Consider the following 23,523-nt stretch of genomic DNA (forward strand, 5'->3'; position numbering starts at 1 on the left):
TTTTTTTTTTTAATTGATGCTTGTGTCTTTCATTCTGCATCCCTCTCTGCTAGCCTATTGTTTTTCTCATCCTCTGTAAGTCATTTCTAAAAAGGTATTCCATTTGAGGATCTCTTCCCTACATTCTTTGTCAATTTATTCTGCTCTTCTTTCCTCTGGTATATGTCTTATTTAATCTAATAAATTAGTATAAACATACTTTCCAATTTTACCATACACTCCTTTTATACCAAATATAAATGTTCACACTTGAATCTACTACAGCAGTGAAAGACATAAGTAAATTGCATTTCAGGGCCCTCCTTGGTGGCGCAACAGGTAAGGACACAGCACTTCAAGTTAGCCTTAGCCTTTTCAGTGCGAGTTCGATCCCTGCCCCCAGAGATGATCCATATGGCATGCAGCCCTTACCTCACCCACCCGCTGCTCCCCTCAGCAGTGTACTTTATCGATTTGTCTGTTCTGCTCCCCACTGTCTCTGTGAATCCTTTCACTCCCTGCACCTCTGGCTTGTACTCCATTTCGGTATGCATAAATAAATAAAAATCTTTTAAAAAAATATATTTCAGCAGATGGTGTGCAACTAGATTGTAGTGAAAATGAGTGCTTATTAGCAATGAGAGTACAATGATACAGTACTTCTAGGCTGTTTTTATAGTATCTGTTGACCTTAAATGTTCATATTTATATCCTCTGGGCTAGTAATGCCACCATACCTTAGAATTCATTTGAAAGAAAAAAAAATCTTACGTAATAATGAAGACTATGTGTAACATCCTTAATCTTCATCAGTAAGAGAGAACGATTATATGGACTATTCTGTACCCTGAAATTATGTATAACATGAAAGAGAATATATATAAATAATTACCTACTTACCTATCTGCCTATGATAACTTAGAAGAACAAAGATTTAATATTAAAGTTTGGTGAGGGTATAAATGCCCACAATTATCTTATATGGCAGTATAGATACAACAATTATAGATTGTTGTATTGGCAAACTGATACATACTAAAATATTTGCAGTGATAGATCAAAAAGATGTGCACACACACACACACACACACTGGAATACTACTCAGCAATCAAAAAAGATAAACTCACGTAGTCTGCAGCAACATGGAGCTGAAAGGGATTATGCTCAGTGAAATAAATAAGAAGGGAAAGAAAAATATTGGGTAGTTCACTTATAGGAGGGGGAAAAAAATGAACTAGCAGGAAAATTATAAGTCTGAGACATACACCAGAGGAAGGGGTTAATGCAGGGGAGGGAACAAGAGCACAAGGGGTTATGGTAATGGTTCATGGGTGAGGTGATGATGGGAGATTTCTGGGGATTATATCTGAGGGGAGAAATCAAATATTGTACAAAAATGAACAATGATAAAAGAAAAAAAGAAGCATCAGAAAAGTATTTGCAATGGTACTCATGACAACAGAAATTATGATAAATCTGTCCATGATTTTTTTTTTAAAGATTTATTTATTTATTCATACAGAACTGGGGTACAGGCCAGAGGCTCAGGGGCGGTGAGAGGCTTCACCAGAGACAGAGTGGGGAGCAGAACAGGCAGATCGACGAAGTACACTGCTGAGGGAAGCAGCGGGCGGGTCAGGAGAGGTCTGGCTCGCCATGTGGTCTCCTCCGGGGCAGGCGGGAATTGAACTCATGCGGAAGTGGCTTCAGATTCTCAGCGCTGCGCTTTAACCCGCTGCGCCACCAGGGAGGGCCTCCATGATTTTTTTTAAAGTAATAAATTGTAGGAATTATTCTGAAAGAAGAAATCAAGACTCTGGATAGCATAATATTTCTTTATAATTGCAAAATAATATTAAAATCCTAAATGTCCCCCCAAAAAAGCAGACTAGTAAATTAAATTATGTAATATCAATAGAAAATTAGTTAACAGGTAATTCTGTATCTTTTCTGTATTTTTCTTTAGTGGGAAAATGAGCATACCTATTTTATTGGAAATATTTTGTTCTTTAGTTTTTTAAAAGCCTGCTTGATAAACAACTAATTAACATATTACCAAGTAAGTTTTGTATAATTAACAAACTTTAAAAATGTTTTATTTTCATTTTAGGCCAGAAATATACATACAGGAGAGTTGGCTGCAGTAAAAATCATCAAATTGGAGCCTGGTATGTATTAAAACACTCAATTTTTAAAGTCTTTTCACATGCAGTTCTTAAATGTAGAACTTAAGAGCATTCCCTCTGTTTTTTTCCTTATTTCCCTTCATCTTCATAGCTGTCTGTATATGTTGTTGGGGCAGTAAAATAGCTCCAGTATGGTTATATTAAATTCCATTGATGGTTGTGTAGATGAGTGTGATGTGATAGTTTACTACTAAGTCAAATTTGAAATGTGCACATTCCAAAATTGGAGGACAAATTGAAAAAAGATTACAGTGAACTGTTTGAACTTTAATCTTAGCTTTTATGGGAATTTGATTAGGAAAATTGGGGGTGTTATTTGGTGTAGTATGTTGGGATAGTTTGATCCTTTTTTTTTTTAAAGATTTATTTATTTGTGCATACAGAACTGGGGTACAGGCCAGAGGTGCAGGGGCAGCGAGAGGATTCACCAGAGACAGAGTGGAGAGCAGCACAGGCAGATGGAGGAAGTATACTGCTGAGGGGAGCAGCAGGCGGGTCCAGGAGAGGTCTGCCACGCCATGTGGTCACCACCAGGGCAGGCGGGGATCGAACTCTTGCAGAAGTGGCTTTCAATTCTTAGTGCCATGCTTTAACTGGCTGCACCACCGAGGGCCTGATCCATTTTTTAAAAAAGATTTATTTATGTATTTATGCATACGGAACTGGGGTACAGACCAGAGGTGCGGGGGCGGTGAGAGGATTCCAGAGACAGAGTAAGGAGCAGAACAGGCCAACTGAAAAAGTACACTGCTGAGGGGAGCAGTGGGCAGGTCAGGAGAGGTCTGCCGGGTCATGTGGAGCACCTCCAGGGCGGGGATGGAACTCATGCTGAAGTGGCTTTGACTTCTTAGTGCTGTGCTTTAACTCACTGCGCCACCAGGGAAGGCCCCTTGATCCATTTTTAAAAATTGATTTATAATCAACAGAAAACATTTTACTTTTAGCTGTACAACCTGATTCCATATTTGTCTACATTGGGAAATGATTGCTACCATAAGTCTGTTGAATACCCATCATCACACATACTTCACATTTCATCACCCAATTTTCAGATATTTGTTAATTTGTTTTAGTGTTTATCCCCTGAAGTCTTTTTTTTTAACTGGGGTGTTGATGTGCATTAGCCTGCAAGTTTTTTTGTTTTGTTTTTGTTTTTTAAGAATTGTACTGGTTATTTAGACTAAGTTTTATATTTTAATAGACTCATTGCCTACCATTGGTTTGCAGATATTGTCTTTGCCATTCTGACTTACTTATTCATAGAATAAATCATATCATTAAAGAAATTTTCCTGTAAGTGTAAGGAATAATACAACTTGAACCACACATTGTTTTTCTAAAACCTTCTTTATCCTCTGTCTTCCCCATTTACTAAGAATTTAGCAAAGCCACAAACTGGCATGTCTTGAATTTCCCTCTTTTATTTGCACCCCAAATATGTCAGCAGGTTACTTGCAAGTCCATCTCCAAAACATATCCCAAATCTATCTTCTTTCATCTCTGCTTTCCTAGTCTAGGTGTTTTTCTCTCCAACCTGAGCTTCCATTTAGTTTTCATAAAGTCTCCAGGGTGTTTTTAAATACAAATCAGGTCATAGTTCTTTTCTGCTTAAAACCTTCTTTGAACTTCCAAATCCACTTAGAACAGTATTTAAACTTTGAGCTTTGCTTATAAGACCCTACATGGGGCCCTCCCTGGTGGCACAACAGATTATAAAGTGCAGCACTATGAAGCTGTCTGCAGCCATTGCAGCATTAGTTCGATCCCCGGCCAGGGAGCTGACCCACATGGCGCAGCAGACCTCTCCTATCTCCCTGCTGCCCCACTCTGCAATGTATTTCAGTTCAATCTGCTTGTTCTGTTCCCCACTCTCTCTGGCAAATCCTCTCACCCCCTGCACCTCTGGCATGTACCCTAGTTCTTGTATGCAAAAATAAATAAATCTTTTTTAAAAAAAAAAAAGGCCCAACATGACCCTCCCCTGTGTACTTTTCTGAGCGCTCATGTACCTCTGTCTTCCCTACTGTTCCTTTTTTCTCCATTTTCTTTTTATTTCAGTATTCCAAGATTGCATTTTGCCCTTCCTTTTTTTCTGAAGTACTGTTATTTCTCATCATTTTTTTTTTTTTTTCAAGACTCTTGGTCATTAAATTCTCATCTTGAATGTCATGTCTTCAGATATCTAGACCTACTTCTGATATTCTAGAGTAGCCACCTAGGTCCTTGTTATTTTAATTCTCTGCATAGGATTTGTAATTGTCTGATACTTTTCTTATTTATTTATTTATAAATGTTTGTTTAATTGCCATTGTTTCTCCTAGAATATAACATCCTTGAGGATAACGATCTGCCTTCAAGGCTATATTTTAGCACTTGGAAGTGTAGAGGCACATAGACATAGTGGGCACTAAATACGGATGAATGTTAGAAGTGTTGCTTTTGAAATAGAATGATCATTGACTAAGTGCAGAATTATTGCATCACACATTTTGCCATTCAAAAACAAAAAGATCTTGACATTTTTCTCCCTTAGCTGTTTGAAAAATATTTTTCTCAAGTCCTCAAATTTTAAAGCACATATGATGAAAAGAATGATACTATATACTAAAAAGTATACTTAAAGTATTAGAAAAACTTTCATTTCCCCAGTCACTAATTTTATAGTTTTTATTTACTGAAATTCAATTACTATTAACTACAAACCAAAATCTGAAGATATAATAATAGGTAGTGAGGCCTAACTTCTTGAACATCACAGCTTTGCAATATTAGTATAGAAGTTAAAGAATATTGTAAAACTGGCCCCACTATTTTCCTCATGTCATGTCTATCAGATTATAGCAGAAACTGGAGATTCTCTGTCTTGAAATTAGTAATTTCAACAGAATGGATCTTGGTCTTGATCATTTTCTGCAGATTTCCCCCCTGGAACATGGTGAACTTTTTCCATCTGCAATTTTGATTCTTAATTTCAAGAAGACTTTTTATCTTTTTTGATTTTTAAAAAATTCAATTTTGTTTAAATTACTAAAATTATTTCAGTTTTTTAACTTTTAAAATTACTTTGGAAAGGCCTGATTTTGTCTAATGAGGTTAGCATTGGGGGATACTAGTGACATACATAGATAATTACAACTCATTAGCATTATACATTGGTGCTTTTTGTTTATTTTTTATTTCATTTTAGTAATATTTTAGAATTTAATTCTTTCATGCTATACTAGTATTGCAAAGCTGTGATGTTCAAGAAGTTAGGCCTTACTACCTATTATATCTTCAGATTTTGGTTTGTAGTTAATAGTAATTAAATTTCAGTAAATAAAAACTATAAAATTAGTGACTGGGGAAATGAAATAGTTTTTCTAATACTTTAAGTATATATATATATATATATACATTTTAAAGATTTATTTATTTGTACATACAGAACTGGGGTACAGGCCAGAGGCTCAGGGGCGGTGAGAGGCTTCACCAGAGACAGAGTGGAGAGCAGAACAGGCAGATCTACGAAGTACACTGCTGAAGGGAGCAGTGGGCGGGTCAGGATAGGTCTGCCATGCCATATGGTCACCTCCGGGGCAGGTGGGAATCAAACTCATGCAGAAGTGGCTTTAGCTTCTCAGTGCAGTGCTTTAACCCACTGCGCCACCAGGGAGGGCCCACTTTAAGTATATTTTTTAGTAAATAGTATCATTCATTTCATCATATATGCTTTAAAGTTTGAGGACTTGATCTATTTGTGACTGAGTTTATTCATTTAGTCTGTTTTAATACATTTTATTTGGGTTTATTTTGGTTTTTACCTTTATAAAAATATTCCCTATGTTGAGCATAGGTTTTTATACCAGATTCTTTTGGTTGTGTTTTTGTTTTAGTAAAGCCAGTGTGGCATTTTTCGCATTTTTTGAAAAGATTTAAGGCAATGTTTAGGTCAAAAATGGAGTACACTGATTAATTTTTCCGAAATTCAGTTCATATATTTCAAATAATTCTGAAGACAGCTTTTTGTAATAAATGCATTCTTAACTTTTTTCAGTAGCTTTTTAAACCATTGCACTAATGCCAATATAATATGGATGTGTTTCCTTGTATTGATTTAACAGATGAACTGGTTTAGACTTTTATTTAGACATGAAAAGATAATTATTTGCCAATATGACTTAGAAAAAAATCTTGTCTGGTAAAACATAGATGAGACTTTAAAAAAATAGATAAATGAAATTCCAGCTGTGAACCTAATACTTTTCATCCAGTTAAAACTAGATTATTGAAGTTAACAGATTTACCTACCTCCCTCAGGTAATTTAATGTTATATTTAAATTTTTGCTGAAAGATAGCTTTTTCCCTTCCCCTTTTCCCAACAATTTGATTTTGAGGTTTGCTAACATTAATAAAGATTATAAAGTTAAAAGTGAAAATTAGATGAGTGGAAAGTAAAATTAGATGAGCACAAAGAATTGGTTTTTCAAACAGCTACAAGAAGAAAATGTGTCAGCATTCTTTCCTATGTTCCTATATTTCGATGCTCTTTGTACATATAGCAAGTGATTATTTTTAAGAATAATTTAACCATTTTTGTAGTAGATAGTGAATGCAGATACCATCTTACAAATGGTGACATTCAAATAAAGTTTGACTAACCAGTGCTTAACGCTGAAAATAAATATTATCAGTACCATTTTGAGTTTTAGTTGTACTTTCTGTCTCTTGTGTTCAGAATCAGTACTGCTCTAGAAAAAGCAGGGAGATATGATGATGATGCATGTCATCATGTTTTCCTTTGTCTGCTTTCAGCCTGCTTTCTAACTCATTTTACAGATGCTTTTTTTTTTTTCCTCAGCAATTCTGAAGCTAGTAACAGCCAGACAGCTAGAACAGAAGCAAGATTCCTAGGAAGAATAGTCTACTAGTCTTCTAGACTTTAACTTTCTACCCCCTTTTTCTTCTCCAATTTACCTCTCTTTTATGGTAAAACTGCAGGATATATTTTGCAGGCAACTTACAGTTTGTTAAATACTGTGAGCCTTTGCTGACAAGAGTAAAATGTAATAAAATCATTGCCTAGAATGATTAATGCAGTATACTTTGGTTGTTTGTGTGCATGTTTCTAAAAAAGCTAAATTGGATTTATTCATGAGATAATCTAGCAGTTTTAAATAAAAAGGCAAGTTAAATGTATTAACTGGGTTAGTTTCCAAAATAAGTAGGTATCTTTAGATATCTTTGAATAGATCTTTAGTACTTTCCTCAGATATGTTTTTTAATAACCTCACCTTGTTTCCTGGAAGTTAAAGCAAAGAAGGTAAAATTTTAAGAAAATCAAAGTGTTCAAGTATTTAATCAGCCATTAGTTATTTACTGTTGTTGAAAGAAATTCCATCATAGGAATTTTGTCTAAATAAAATGAATGTCAGTTATTCTGGTTAAATGGTATGCTTTGGTATCCTGTTTTAAAATCTAACAATTTTGATTTTTAAAAATCATCTGTAAAGTAAAATATTGGTTTACTGTCTTAACTGTTTTGAAAGTTCAAGTCTGAGCTGATGAAAAACGTTAATTTGAGGGCACAAATACACACAAAAATTGTTCTTTTGTTGGTTTTAAATAATATATACACTGGATTTTTTTCTATTTTCTAGTATGCCAGACATCCATTTTAAAGCTTTTACTTGATGTTCCTGGAACCAGGAATGTTGTTCTGTTAGATAATCTATCTGATCTTCTCCTTTACCACATTCATCTCTTTCCTCAAATATCATAACCTGTGGTCTACCTGACCATTCCTCTCTATGTAAAACAGGTTACCTCCACTCTTTATTCCCAACTCTAGTTATTTCTCTTCTTGGCACTTAGCACTATATGGCATATATATTTTGTTTGTTTTACTTTCTGATACCCACCAGAGAAATCTTTAAAAAAATAAATAAGAGTTAACATGCTTACTTCATTTTATAATGCTAGTATTGCCTATGATATTGTAATGGATATGAAATACATATTTGATTACTGATGACCAAGATATATTTCTCTCCAACATTTGGTCCTCATAGTTTCTAGTTCACAACTCCCAAAATCCTTGTGATTTCCTAAGAGTTGAGAGGGATAAAAGGTCTCTTTTGTTATGTGAATGAGGTAACTGGAACTTGTTGCCTGGAGAACTAACTTGTGATTAGAAGGTTGGAACTTTTGGCCCTCCCTGGTGGCGCAGCGGGTTAAAGCACAGCACTAAGAAGTCAAAGCCACTTCCGCATGAGTTCGATCCCCACCTGCCCCGGAGGTGACCACATGGCATGGCAGACCTCTCCTGACCCGCCCACTGCTCCCCTCAGCAGTGTACTTAGTTGATCTGCCTGTTCTGCTCCCCACTCTGTCTCTGGTGAATCCTCTCACCCTCCGCATCTCTGGCCTGTACCCCAGTTCTGTATGAATAAATAAATAAATCTTTAAAAAAAAAAAAAAGAAGGTTGGAACTTTTAAGTCTTCATCCTATTTTCCATATCTGACCTCCAACCTTCAAGGAGGAAAAACTGTTGGAGATTGAGCTCAATTGCCATTGTCAAGCATTTAAACAATCATATGTAACTATGTAGTGAAGCCCCTACCAAACTAAAAAGGAATAGACTGGAGAACTTCCAGGTGGTGAACATGTGGAGATTTGTGGAAAGTGATGTGCCTGGACAGCATGGAAACTCAATACTCTTTTCCCATATCTTCCATATGCATCTCTTCATCTGGCTACTGATTTATATCCTTTCTACTAAATGACTATCTAGTAAATAAGTGTTTCATGAGTTCTGTGGGTTGCTCTAGCAATTAATCTTATCTAAGGAAGGGGCCCTGTGAAACTGATTTATGGCGAGTTGGTCAGAAGCAGAGATAGTAACTTGGAGATTGTGGGGACACCCAATCTATAGCAGGTTGCTCTGGATCATAGGTGGACAACATGGGCTTGCAAGTGACACCTATAATATTGAAGAAGGCTGTCTGGAGACAGTGAACCTTTAACCTGTGGTTTCTCAGGCTTTCTTGTCAGTGTCAAAATTGAGCTGAGCTGAGTTGAATTCTGACATTCTGTTGGTGTTTGAGCATTGTTTGTTTTTTGATATGAGGAACTTTCCCCTTTAACCACAACACAATTTAGAAGTTAGAATTCCCATTCAACAAACAGAATTGCCTATTTGTTTGGGGGAAATTCCACAGACTGCTGTATTGGAATATAGTGTAGGAGCCCTTTCATATCCTCACTCCAAAACCAAAAACACCATAATAAAAATGAAAACTACAGATCGGTATCTCTCATGAACTTAGATATGAAAATCTTGCACAAAATATAGGAAAATGAAGTCTTAAGGACATTTTGGGAAGGATTTCTGGGTTTATGCAAAAGCTTTTGTTGTTGGAGGTACTCTCCTTGCATGTCTGAAGCTTAACTTCAGAACTTCGATTTTTTTTTTCCTTGAGTAGATATAGCAATAGTTGTTCTTAAATTTACTAGTCATGTTTTAAGGCTTTTAAAAATTGTGTCCTACATAAAACTGGAAAGTAGGCAATTAAGTTTTCCTGGAGTCAATAACCAGAAATCAAAACTGTCTAGGGAGAGGCAGAATATTACATATGTATGTGTTTCTTTCTCTTTCCTTGTCCTTTCCACTCAAGGGAATGAAGAGAAGTAGTACCAAAAAAGTACTTTGTTTTAAAATTAATATTTACACCAATAGCAATTCTCTATTGTTTTTTATTTTTCTTGAGGTGACATTTTATAACAGTGTATATGACTCATAGGTATAGGCTTACATCTCTTCACATATATGTTACCACACCACACCTACCACCAAGACACCTGTATTCCTCCACCATAGTCCTTTTAGGCCTTTTCTCTACCCTCCACTTTTCCCTTAGGAGTGCTTTAACTCTACAGTCAGCTTTCTAGGGTTCATTTTAGTTTGGTTTTGTCTGTTCCTTTGTTTTGGTCCTCTGTATTCCACATATAAGTGAAATTATTCAGTATTTGTCATTTTCCTTCTGATTTACTTCACTTAGAACTGTTCCTTACAGTTTCATCCATATTGTAACAATGACAAGATTTCATCTTAACTCATTAGTATTCTGTTGTGTATATGTACATCTTAATACATTTAACCTATCACTGGATACTTGGGTTGGTTCCATGACTTGGTTTTGTAAATAGTGCTACAGTTAACGTAGAGTGCATCTGTACATTCAAATTAATGTACTGTAATATGTTCTCTATACACAACCTCTCATAACATTCCCAATTGAGGGAAAAGTATTAACATAAATATGGGAGTGTAGGAATCTTTTACAAAATCATCAGCAATTTGGTATTACTAAAATATAGGGAATGTTTAGAAAAACCCTAGATAAGGAAGCTAAATAGGTGGGATGAATTCAGGTGCTGCTTAGCAAATAAAGCAGGCACAAAGGGTCAAATTCTCCAAGGTTATATTGCCAATGAATGGCTGATGAGCTAGGATTTTAATCCAGGTGTGCCTAATCTGTAAATCAATCTCTTCTACATTATATTGTCTTTACATAATATATATGTCATCATTTGTTAACTGATGATAAACTCCTTTTACTGGAAAACCATTATTTCTATACAAAATGGAGCTTGATGGTGACAGTACTATTTTAGGCAATCTTACCATGCTAACAGTGCAGTTCCCATAAGTAACCAATATTTCATTTTAATGTAACTTTTCAAGATTAACAACTCAAATTTTTGATGGACAAATTTTGGATGGATATAAGTTTACAAGGAAGAAAGCAAAATCACTTTTAATTTTACCACCCATGCATTAGCATTGTGTATGTTTTTGAGAATCCTCCCATATACTTATGAACTTAAATAGTATGTATAATCTCTTTCACTTAGTATATCACAAACATATTTTTGTATTAAAATGTGTTTAAATGTATAATATCTGTAACTGTACCTACTTTATTTATTTAATTATTCTTTCATTATTAAGTCATACTGTAGAAAACCTATACATACATCTATGCATGTATCTTCTTAAGAAAAAACTGAAATGAAATTAAGGGCTCAACAATTTTACATATTTGTAATGCTTCTGGATTTATACAAAGAGTCTATCAGTTTACATTCTCTTCTTCATCTCTAATATTTTTTATTTATTTATTTTTTAAAAGATTTATTTATTTGTGCATACAGAACTGGGGTACAGGCCAGAGGCTAAGGGGTGGTAAGAGGCTTCACCAGAGACAGAGTGGGGAACAGAACAGGCAGATCGATGAAGTACACTGCTGAGGGGAGCAGCAGGCGGGTCAGGAGAGGTCTGCCGCGCCATGTGGTCACCTACAGGACAGGCGGGAATCAAACTCATGAGGAAGCGGCTTTAGATTCTCAGTGCTGTGCCACCTGGGAGTGCCCGTCTCTAATATTTATTGTAAAAATTTCCTTCTTTCCATACAGGCTTAAAATACAACAGGGTAACCAAGTTGTTGTTTTATTTTTCAGGAGATGATTTTTCTTTGATTCAACAAGAAATATTTATGGTTAAAGAATGTAAACATTGCAATATTGTTGCCTACTTTGGAAGCTATCTCAGGTAAAACAAAACATGTTTTCTCTTTGTATTTTATATTCTCTGTGTTACCATTCTTTCACCTAAGTGCTGTTATGTATATAGATTTTTAAAATTATACCAAATTTCTAAAGTTTCTTAAGTTTTCTTCCCATTATAGTGACACCTCCATTTATATAATTATATATGTTACCTAGCAATCATAAATGAAATGTTAAAAATTATTACAGTTGAATGTTTTAGTTTATAAAACTGATCATATTTTAAACCACTTAAGATGGGTGAAAAACTGAAGTTAATAAGCTGTTCTGTATCTTGATGAAAGACTAACAGGGCAATTTCCAGTTATACTGAGCAATCAATCCTAAACCTTGGTGTATTAAAGAGTGAAAAACCTTCAAAGTCTTTCAGGTTTTAAGGATTACTAGCTGGGCCTCCCTGGTGGTCTAGGGATTAAGTCTCAGCATAACTACAGCCTAAATTCCACCCCCCACCCAGGGAGCTATTCTACATAGGGTGCAGCAACCTCTCCTGTCTCATCTGCTGCTCCCCTCAGCAGTGTATTTCAATAGATCCATCTGCTCTGCTCCCCATTCTGTCCTTGGTGAATCCTCTCACCCCATGGCATCTCTGGCCTACACTCCAGATTTTCTACACACACACACACACACACACACACACACACACACACACACAAAACACACAATTACTAGCTAATATGATGATTTTCTTTCTCTTCATTTTAGTCGGGAGAAACTATGGATTTGTATGGAATACTGTGGTGGTGGATCACTTCAAGATATTTACCATGGTACTGGTATTTTACATTTTAAAACGGACTTTGATTTAACAGTTGTTATTTCACCTTTATGGTTATCCAGGGATTGTAGTGTTAGATTTACTGTTTGATAGTCTTGTATTTCTGCTCCTAAATTTTATTTTTGCTTGTTATTTGGTAACATTTGCTGAAACCTGAACTGAGAAACTCTAGAGTACTATATAATCCAAAATTGCTTTTTGGATGTAACCTCTAGAAAAGGATTTTATCTATGACAAAGCTATACATTTCCTTGTAAATAAGAATTGAATTGCAAAGGGTAAAGAAAATTATCTGTCTTACAGTAATTATTATATATAATTAAGCCTGTTGACTAGGAAAGTACTTCAGTTATGTTTTAATAGTATTAAAATATATAACTTAAAATTTTGGAATGTTTTATTTAGAGTTATATTAGATAGTTTTCTGAGTTGAATATATTACCTCGTACTGCTACTCAGAAGTAGCAACTTTGACTCTACAGTTGAGGTTTCAGTATGTTTTGTTGTTGACAGTTTCCTTAATTTATGACACTAAGCATAGATCCTTCTAAAATACTTTTTCTTTTCCTTATTTAGCTGCTTACAATTGTGTATGTATGACCTATTAAGAAATTATATGAAGTATTTTAAAATATTTCTATGCTGAAATCTTTGTAATAAGTCTTATTAAATTTCACTTATGCATTTACACACACAACTATACTAGGTGTGAAAACAAGAGCTATTCAGGTTAATAATGTTTTATATCTTGTAGAAGTCATATTTTAAAAATGTTAATAAATAGAGCAGTACTTAAATACTTTGTAATGTAGAACACCATGCAGCACTTAAAAAGAAAATATCTCTGTTTATATCAACCTGGATATATATATATATGTATATATATATTTAATGGAAAAAGTGAATCATGAGAGAGTTTATACAGTATAGTCAGGTACAACTGTACTTTCTTTCACTATATTTTCATATGAATGTAAATGCATAGCAAAGTGAAAGTATACTAAATTAAATCATTACTTCTAAGGAGAAATACAGTGCATAGTAATATTTTGAATTATATGAAAATGTGTTCATGTTATTTAATCCTATGTTAATAAATGTAATAATTATCTATCTTATACAATACATAATCTGTAGGATTGATGCCTAAACTCTGGTCTTTGACTCCTTTTACTTAAAAAGATGACTATATTCCATGTAAATATATAAACATACAAAATATTACAGTTTTTAAAATAAGAATCCCATTTTTAAAAAGAAAAAAACATTTTTTAATTTAAGTCTTTCATTTTACATTGTTGGTCTTAATTATTGGTAGGAAAAATTAAGTGCCACTTAATTTAAGAATTTTGTTATTTTATTAAGAATTTTCCTCTACGTAAGTTTTAAACAATAATTATGACTTTTAACCATCTATGCTTTTACAGAATTAATACTCAAGAATATGGATAAATAAAATTAGCATTAGTTTTTACCATTTCCACTTTTACAGAATTGTTGTGAGACATTTGTATTATTTCTTCATGAAATTTCTACTTTCCACTATTAAATCTGTTATTTGTTGAGTTAAGTTGAATCTAAGAACTTTCTGTCCCTGTAGATACACAGTTGATAACATAGTAATCAAGAATATCTGTATTTACAGTAAGCCTTTAATATAGTAGATTTCCATTTTTTTACTACTCTGTTTTAGCAATGTAGCACAATCAATATCTTATGTTTCTGAGTATTATAGAGAACTAGTGATTAAAATATGCAATAAAATATTTCCTTTAGGTAAAGTTTTCATGCAAGTACCTGATTTGATTTCATTGTCAGCAGACATCACCCTAGATTTCAAGTATTCTCTCATGTTGTTGAAAGATGTATTTCCAGACTCCTTTAGGGTACTTGTATAAGAATTTTTATGTTTCATAATTGAAAGAGGTTCATTTTTCAGAAGTGACCTGGTTACTTTTTAAATTCTTAAGTAAGGTAAAACATCAAACTTCGATATTTAATAGACATAGTTAAGAATTATAATAAAAAAAAGAATAATAAAGAGATAATACTGTCACCATTGAAATGCATATGATGCCTTTTAGTATATTCAAGAGTCAATCTCTTCAATCTCGTTATACTTCTCTATATGGCTGTTAATTAGAAATATATTTATCTCACATCTTGGTTTATTCTGGAGACATTTTCTGGGATTGAGGTCATATGCATTACTTTCTGTAGAAAGAACATCCTGTGATGCCTGATACTGTGCTTTTATATTTTGCACTGATCAAATTTCTTATGGAGTAAATCTTTGATTTTTAAAATGCATTTTAAATTCTCAATTTCTATTGTTTCCCTTTTATAGGAGTAATAGGTGTTCATAACAAGAAATCATAAAACTTTATATACAGAAGTTCTTTAAGAGACTTAAAACTTTATTATTTTTTCATGTTCTCCTCAAGCTGACTTTATTACTTTAACTTTACTAAAATTCCAGACAATAAGTAACATTTTAAAATGGCATTGACATTAAGGGGGGAGTCTAGTTTATTTCCCCAGACGTTTATTGGATGGTGTCTGTGCAGCAACTACGACACTGACTTTGCAGTCATCAAGTATGACTTTTGCTTTAGATTAATTCAACATGGTTCACTCAAATCACCTGTGAAATCACTTCTGTCGTCTAAAATCTTAACATTTAGCTTGAATCAGCTGATTGGGGCAGAGGAAGGTGAGGGAAACTTTCAGTGAAGGGAGAGTTAATAAAGCCACTGGCAAAAGTGTTTACTATTAACCTTGCCCTCATTTGAGTGTGGTATATTTCTATGCCTTTTATTACTGCTCAAGGAGTTTAAATTCCTTTTTTAAAAATTTCAATATAGTAGATTTAAAATATTAAAATTTTAAATTACATTTTAAACAAGCTGTTACTAAAAGCAAATACTTTCTGAAATTAAATTGGAACAAATGACGGGAATGCATAGTAGTGTTATTCTTGGACACTAATAGACACCCCTCAGATGGAGGACCAAGTGCAGAGTTGATTCTTTATGTATGATATAAGCAGAGTGCAGCTGTCTTGTCTGGAAGCATTTCTTTAGGTGCTTTTAGAAGTATATTATTTTTTATCTGTTATATTCAAATTTATTAATAATTATTAATATGTTGTTGTTGTTTTTCCTTTCTAGTTACTGGACCATTATCAGAATTGCAGATAGCCTATGTATGCAGAGAAACATTACAGGTACTACTTTTGCTTGTTTAATTAGGAAGGCAGTTTCAGATTCATGATTGTGAATGATAAAATAGTGATCTGCCTAAAAGAAAATGAGTAAACCAAGTGATTTTTCTGTTAAACTCTCATGTTGTAATTCTGTAAGTCCACTTATTTCTTTCATGAATGAGTCACAGAATTCATTTAAGCTGATGCTATTATACCCAACACTGATATCTGTCCCACTTTGTAATGCTTAGCTCTCAATTGCTACAAAACTAAGGAAAGCCATAGGTGTGAATTGGTTTTCATGATGACTCCCCAGAACTCTCAGTTGTACCAAGTATTCTAATTTTTCTCTTCAAGTTTTATGACAGTAAAAGGAATCACTTATATAAGACAAGGACTTTTATATTTTTCTTGAAACTAGGTTAAGTTAGCATTATAGTAAATTCCAGTGAATTTTTGTTGGTAGTAGAATATCTTTTTATATGTTCCGTACACATTGTATTAAGCAGAGGTCTCTTCATCATTTCAGAGCCTGTGAGAGCTTATAGTATGTTAAAAAGTATGTTACAAATCTTGAGTAGATATATAGAATAAGCAGTATTTCTCCCACTTTCTTTTTTCAGTTCCCTGTAATTGAGAAAAGTAGCAATTTACAATTTTGTTCTTATATTTTAGTGCATTTAAATTAGGAAGATGATATTAAGCCATAGTGGTTGTTTTTATTTTGGTAATTTATAGCTAATAATGTGCATTTGTGTAAAAGTGAAACTGATGTTCTATATGTTGTTCTCCCATATTTTAGACACTGCTCCCAGATTTAGGAGAAAACTTGGATCATTTAGAAAAGAGGTGGTTTCCATGTGTTTAAATGTAATTTTTAGATATGTGAAAGTAAACTCAAGTATACATATTTCCTTAGAAATGGACAGAGTGCTAAATAGAGATAAAAAACAAAAAACAAAACCTGAGTTTATACTCTGGCCCTTGTATATAACCTTGTTTTTGGTTCTTATTCCCCAACTATAAAATGAGGCTTTGAGAGGGATGACTTGTAACATTAGTTAGATTTTTAAATTCTGATATGCTAGGAAACATCTATGTCTGGTATCCACTGACAGACTAATGGATAAAGATGATATATGTCTATATATGTCTATACATTTTATGCATATGGTACACATATATGGTGGAATATTGTTCAGCCACAAAAAAGAAGGAAAGCATTCATTTGCAACAATATGGATGAATCTGGGGAACATTATGAGTGAAATAAGCAAGGCCCAGAAAGAAATACTATATGATCTCACTTCTGTGTGGAATTTAAAAAATGTTGAACTCATGCAACCAAAGAGGAGAATAATGGTTACCACGGCCGGTAGTAGGGTGATATTGGTCAAAGTATGAAGTTACAGTCACATAGACTGACTAATTACAATGTACTGCATGGTGACAGTAGTTAATTACACTGTGTTGAATAATAGAAAAATGCTAAGGATAGATTTAACATGCTCTCAATGTGAGTTAACCAGCTGATTCAAGTGATCATTTTATTATGTGTATCAAAATCATCGTGTTGCATGCATAAATATATTTTTATTAAATATTTTTTAAATAAATGAAAAAAAGGCAGTGTGTCAGAGTAGAAAAAAGCCAGCTAGATGCTGCCTATAAAAAAATTAACTTTTGTAATGACACTTACTGGTCACAAGTAAAAGAAAGCCAGATGGCCTTGTTAATGTCAGGTAATGTCAACTTTCAAGCAAGGACTATTACTGATGAAAGCCATTTTGCATTTTGCCAAAAGACATAATAACCCTAAATGATTTGCCCCTACTAATGCAGCTTAAAAAAAAAAAAATAGAACTAAAATGAGAAATAGATAAATGCATATTTATAGCCAGATGTTTCAAAAACCTTCTCATGGTAATTTTGCAGGCCAAATAAAGAGAAAATAGGACATGTAAGGCTTGAGCTACACAGTCTATTAACTTGACCTAACTGACAGTTTCATTCTAATGACAGCAGGAGACATATCTTTTTCAAATATTCTTAAAGATTTTCAAGAACCTTTACCAAGATAGATCTTATTCTGGTTCATAATACGTCTTATGCGTCTTATACGTTCATAATACGTCTCAATATCTTTAAAAGGATTTAAATCATTCAAAGTATATTTTCTGACCACACTTAACTAAGAAATCAATTAACAGGAACATTTCTTGTTTCTATCTACAAATTCAGAAAAATATAATGAAAACACAGTTATGTAAAAATACAATGAAACAGTTATGTAAATCATGATGAAACCAAAAGAGAAATTAAAAAGTATTTTGAGGCCCTCCCTGGTGGCGCAGTGGGTTAAAGCACAGCACTGAGAATCTAAAGCCGCTTCCGCATGAGTTCGATTCCCGCCTGCCCCGGAGGTGCCCACATGGCGTGGCAGACCTCTCCTGACCCGCCTGCTGCTCCCCTCAGCAGTGTACTTCGTCGATCTGCCTGTTCTGCTCCCCACTCTGTCTCTGGTGAAGCCTCTCGCCGCCCCTGAGCCTCTGGCCTGTACCCCAGTTCTGTATGCACAAATAAATCTTTAAAAAAAAAAAAAAGTATTTTGAGGGCCCTCCCTGGTGGCACAAGAGGTTAGGACACAGCGCTGCTAGCTAGCCACAGCTGTTTCAGTGTGAGTCTGATCCCCAGGCCCGGAGGTGAACCCTCATGGCGCAGCAGACCTCTCCTGTCTCACCCACTGCTCCCCTCAGTAGTGTACTTCATCGATTTGCCTGTCCTGCCCCCAACTCTGTCTCTGGTGAAGCCTTTCTCTGTAAATTAAACAAAGAATTACAGTGGAAATTAGAAAATGTGAGAAAACCAATGAAACCAAAAACATTATTTGAAATCAATAATTGATAAACCCAAAGTCATATTGATCGTGGAAGATAAAAAAAAAAGTCACCAAAATTAGGAATAAAGAGAACATGATAACAATCCATAGACATTAAAAAAAAAGATATTTAGTACCAAAAGAGTATTATGAGTGGCTTTATACCAATGAAGTCTACATCTTAGATGAAGTAATTTCCTTGAGATACAAATTATTAAATCATTTGAATCATCCCACATGTTCCCACAAAATTCAAGTCAGATCACAACATCGATAAATTGCCCTCAGTATTTATGGGAAAATGCCAATTCTAATAATCTCCTTTAGAAACTTTAAAGACAGAAAGTAACTTCCAAAGCATTTTAAGGACCATCATTGGTCTGAAACTTGAATCTGAAAACACTGAAAGAGGTACAAACTAATACCTCTCAAATATAGATACAGAATTAAAAAGTGGGGGAAAAAAATGAAAGGCTTGCAAAGATAATCCAGCAATATGTAAAAAAAAAAACAAGGCATCAGGAACATGTGGGATGTATCTTAGAATGCAATGTTGATTTGACAAAGACCATTTCAATAATCAACCATATTAACTAACAAAAGGAGGAAAACCGACATGATTACCAGATCTAGTTTTCACCACTTTTCAACATTATAGTAGAGGTTTCAGACAGTGTAAAAAGAAGAGACAGTGAGATAAAAGGCATGCATCCAGATTAAAAAATAAGAAATAAAGCTGTATTTATTACAGTCTATGCAATCATCTATGTACAAAATGAGATAGAATCTACACAGTAGCTGATAGAATTAATACCAGCCTGGAAAGGTTGCAGGATTCAAGATCAAATACAAAATTAATTGGATTTCTGTATACTAGCAACACGATAAGGAATTTTAAAATAATACCCTTTAAAGTATTATATTCTTAAGGATATATATGACAAAAGACTCATAAACACCTGTCTTCTGAAAACTATGTAACTGCTGAGAGGAGAAATTAGAAAAGACCTAAGTAATGGAGAACTACATTGTTCTCGTGGATCCGAAATGTTAAGATGTCATTTCTCCCCAAGTTGAACTATGGATTCCATTTATCCAAATCAAATTCTAGACAAGCATTTTTGAATTTTCTATAAAAATTGACAAACTGACTCTAGTATTCCCAGGACATTGCCAAGGACTTGGAGTATTTAAACAACTTAGTAAAAGAACAAAAATACAAGGACTAAATCGTACAACTTGTAAATTCATACTAATCAAAATGTAGTCATATAGGCGTAAGAGTAGACAAAGAATTCAGTGGAATAAACTAGAAAAAATATACATATATGTGGCTGCTGATTTTTGTCAAATATGGAAAGACAGTTCATTGGAGAAAGGATAGACTTGTCAACAAATGATACTGAAATAATTGTATACCCATATTCAAATATATGAACCATACTTATATCATATGTTAAGTCAAAACTTAATAGGAGAAAATGTGCCATCTTGAGTGAAGCAAAGCCTTTTCGATCATAAAATGAAAAGCATAATCCATAAAGAAAATCTTTATTAAATTAGACTTGTTCAAAATTAGACTTCTGCCCTTTAGAGATTCTGTGAAGAAAATAAAAAGACAAGCTGCAGACTAGAAGATACTTGCAAACTATATATCTGATCTGGACTTATATCCAGAATATATAAAGAATTCCAGAAACTCAATGATAAAGAAACTCCAAAACCAAATAGGCACAAGATTTGAACAGACACTTAAATGTGGATGGCAAATAAAGAACATGGAAAAGATGCCCAGCATCATTAGTTACCAGAAAAGCCACAAAATAGCAATACATTTTAACTAGAATCACTACATAAAAAAGACTGATCTTAAGTTGGTAAGGATTTGGATTAATTAGAACTCTTAGAAACTGCTGGTTCCAATATAAAATGGCATAGATGCTTTGGAAGAAACAATTTGGTAGTTGTATAAGAGTATCACTAATTGACCAAGCTATTACATTCTTAGATATTAACCAAAGTGGAAGAATTTCATACATTGACCTTTATTTGAAGGTTAAAGGCAGTTTTTTTACAATAGCCCAAAACAGGAAACAACCAAGCAACCCAAATGTCCATCTATATGTGAATGCGTAAGCAATTTCTGGTCCATCTATACAATGGGATGCTACTTGGTGATGAATGAATTACTGACATTCATGTTAACAAGAAATCTCACATTGGCGTGAATCAAAGAAGCTAGACAGTAAAGAATATATTTCATGACGCTGTTTACATAAAACTAAAAATTGAAATTTAATCTGTATTAACAACGGATTTATGTTTGTGAATGTGAGGGACTTTTGGGAATGATGGGTATGTTCATTATCTTGATTGTGGTGATGGTAATACAAAATATTTGATTTTTGTCCAAAAATGAATTAGAAATTTTACAGTAAACAGAAACTCATCCAGGTTTCTATTTTCCTCCTAAAAGATATTTCGATCTTTCATATTTAATAGGAATAAATGTAGAAAATTCAGGAGCCAAATTTACAAGCTAATAATGCCTGCTTTTCCCTCCCCCCCACCCACTATAGGGCCTTGCCTATTTGCATACTAAAGGGAAAATGCATAGAGATATCAAAGTAAGTTCATTTAACCTGTTTAAATTAATAATTTTACTGGAAGGAATTTTGTGATACTAATTTAATAGTACTTTTATTTTTGTTTTAGGGTGCAAACATTTTATTGACTGATCATGGTGATGTAAAATTAGGTATGTTATTCAAGTTCCTGAAACTTTATTAAAAAAAAAACTTTTATAAAAATTTAAATAAGAATTTAAAGTTATAATTTAAAAAAATTAAATTCTAATGAGTTATCATTTTACAAGTTTCATGTTCATATCAGGAACCTCAATACTGTTCATCTGTTGATCCAATAATTTTATTCCTAAGACTCAGTTTTAGGAAATTAATCTCAAAAAAGGAAAGCCCGTATTCACAAAATACTACTTTAATAATTGCATTACTAATCATAGTATTATTTATTATAAAAATGCAAAAATAGGTCCAGTAGCTGAAAATTGTGATAGCATCCGCTTATGGAACATTAGTCATAAAAAGTTACAGTTAAGAATGGTATACTGTGACAAAAATGAACTAAGTGAATAAATTTTGTACAACATTTTAAAACTAAAGTTTTTTTTTGTTTTTTTCCCTACCAGCTGACTTTGGTGTGGCTGCAAAAATAACAGCTACCATTGCAAAGAGAAAGTCTTTCATTGGCACCCCTTACTGGTAAGGCATTATTAGGACTGCATTTTGTGCATGTCACTTCAAGCTTGGTTCATAATGATCAGCATTAAAACTTAGTAATACAATGAGTTGATCTTGATTAAAAGTAAGGGGACTTTCCTGTTCTTTGATACTACCATAGTTCTGACCGGGTGAAGGACTTTTCATACTCATTTTCACTGTCCTGTTTTCCCTGTGTTTAAATACTCATAATGTCTTCTGTCCCTGGGATCTGATAAATGTGAGACTTCAAACGGAAAGACTGTTACTATAATTTCTTACACTTTCCTTTCCTCCTGGTACTGTTTCTGTTTTGATCTGTGACTTTACTTTCTGCTTATTAAAACTCATGCTTCTTACTCTACCATTAGCTGCCCTACTCATAATGAATACTACCAGTTACTGACAAAATCACACTGACATACTGTTTTCATTATTGAAGATATGATTGAAATGTAACATCAAGTGTGGCAATAAACCTTAATGTATAAAATAATGTATTGAAGATTATAAAAGGTCACATTAAGTTTTATGGAAGATTGAATTCTTTATTATCAAGTATTTAGGTAGTTTATTATTTGAAAGGAAAGTTAAAGCAGCTGCATACTTTATCCCTAATGCCAAAATAAATTATATTGATATATCAGAATATTTAAATATAAAAATAAGACCGAAAGTACTAATCGTGACTAACTGCTTTCAAAGTTGAGTAGGCCTTTATTGGCATAAAAGCATAAAATGTTAAAAGGAAAAAATAATGGATTTAATTTGTAAAAATTTAAAACATATACATCCATCAGCTTAACCATAATTAAAAGACAAGTAACCTGGAAATACTGGCTAAAATATGACAAACTGTGTTTCATTGTCTTGAATGTTTAAGTACTTAAACTAACTTAAGTATTTAATTAAAAGTAGGGTGGTGAAGTGATACATTTAACATGGCATAATAAAATATGAAAAATGTTTCTTCCAATGATGACCAGAGTAGCAAGTTAAACTGACATTCTTTCTTGTCAAATTGGAAAATATTTGGACTCAAAGGTAGTAAATATTTCTGTACTAAATGACAGTGACAGTGAAGGTGGAAATTGGTAGCATAGTTTTGAAATATAATTGGCAATGGTAATGTTTTTTAAAAACTTTAACCAGTGTTTTTTTAATGTGCTTTTGTCTCATTTCCACTTGTCATTTATCAGGGAGACATAGCAGATTTTTATATCACAATACTTAAAAATTGAGAAGGGCTTTATCACAGCACTTAAAAATTGAGAAATTGAGCAAAAATTTGCATATGCAGCAGGAAACAGATTAGGAAATTATGTACATTCATTCAAGCCAATGGAATAAATTTCTGGTGTTAAAAATGTGGGCAAAGTTAAATGAATGGTCAGTAGATAGGTTTTTGATACACTGTTAATAAATGAACAAGATTAAAAGTAGCATTTACAATGTAATGTCATTTTATAGAAGATATATGTATATTTTCAACTAAAATTTATAAATTAAAATATGTTTAACAATTTTTGCATGGGAGTATGGTTTACTGTTTTCTTCCATATTTTTTCATGAATTGCCTTTAGTCAATACATAGCACTTTTTTTTTT

At 33.4% G+C, this 23,523-nt stretch overlaps 1 protein-coding gene across 1 annotated transcript in view; it reads left to right on the plus strand.

Annotated features, from left to right (window-relative positions):
* MAP4K5 (mitogen-activated protein kinase kinase kinase kinase 5) overlaps nt 1-23,523 on the plus strand; it is a 93,658-nt gene that overhangs the window by 16,364 nt on the left and 53,771 nt on the right. The window contains exons 3-9 of the mRNA XM_004681882.2: nt 2,091-2,148; nt 11,670-11,760; nt 12,483-12,547; nt 15,726-15,781; nt 21,218-21,265; nt 21,354-21,396; nt 21,847-21,919. Coding sequence (XP_004681939.1) covers nt 2,091-2,148; nt 11,670-11,760; nt 12,483-12,547; nt 15,726-15,781; nt 21,218-21,265; nt 21,354-21,396; nt 21,847-21,919 — 434 coding nt within the window. The remainder of the gene's footprint in view (nt 1-2,090; nt 2,149-11,669; nt 11,761-12,482; nt 12,548-15,725; nt 15,782-21,217; nt 21,266-21,353; nt 21,397-21,846; nt 21,920-23,523) is intronic.

The sequence above is a fragment of the Condylura cristata genome, unplaced genomic scaffold (genome assembly GCF_000260355.1).
Source record: "Condylura cristata isolate star-nosed mole 26May11 unplaced genomic scaffold, ConCri1.0 scaffold00013, whole genome shotgun sequence".
Taxonomy (NCBI): domain Eukaryota; kingdom Metazoa; phylum Chordata; class Mammalia; order Eulipotyphla; family Talpidae; genus Condylura; species Condylura cristata.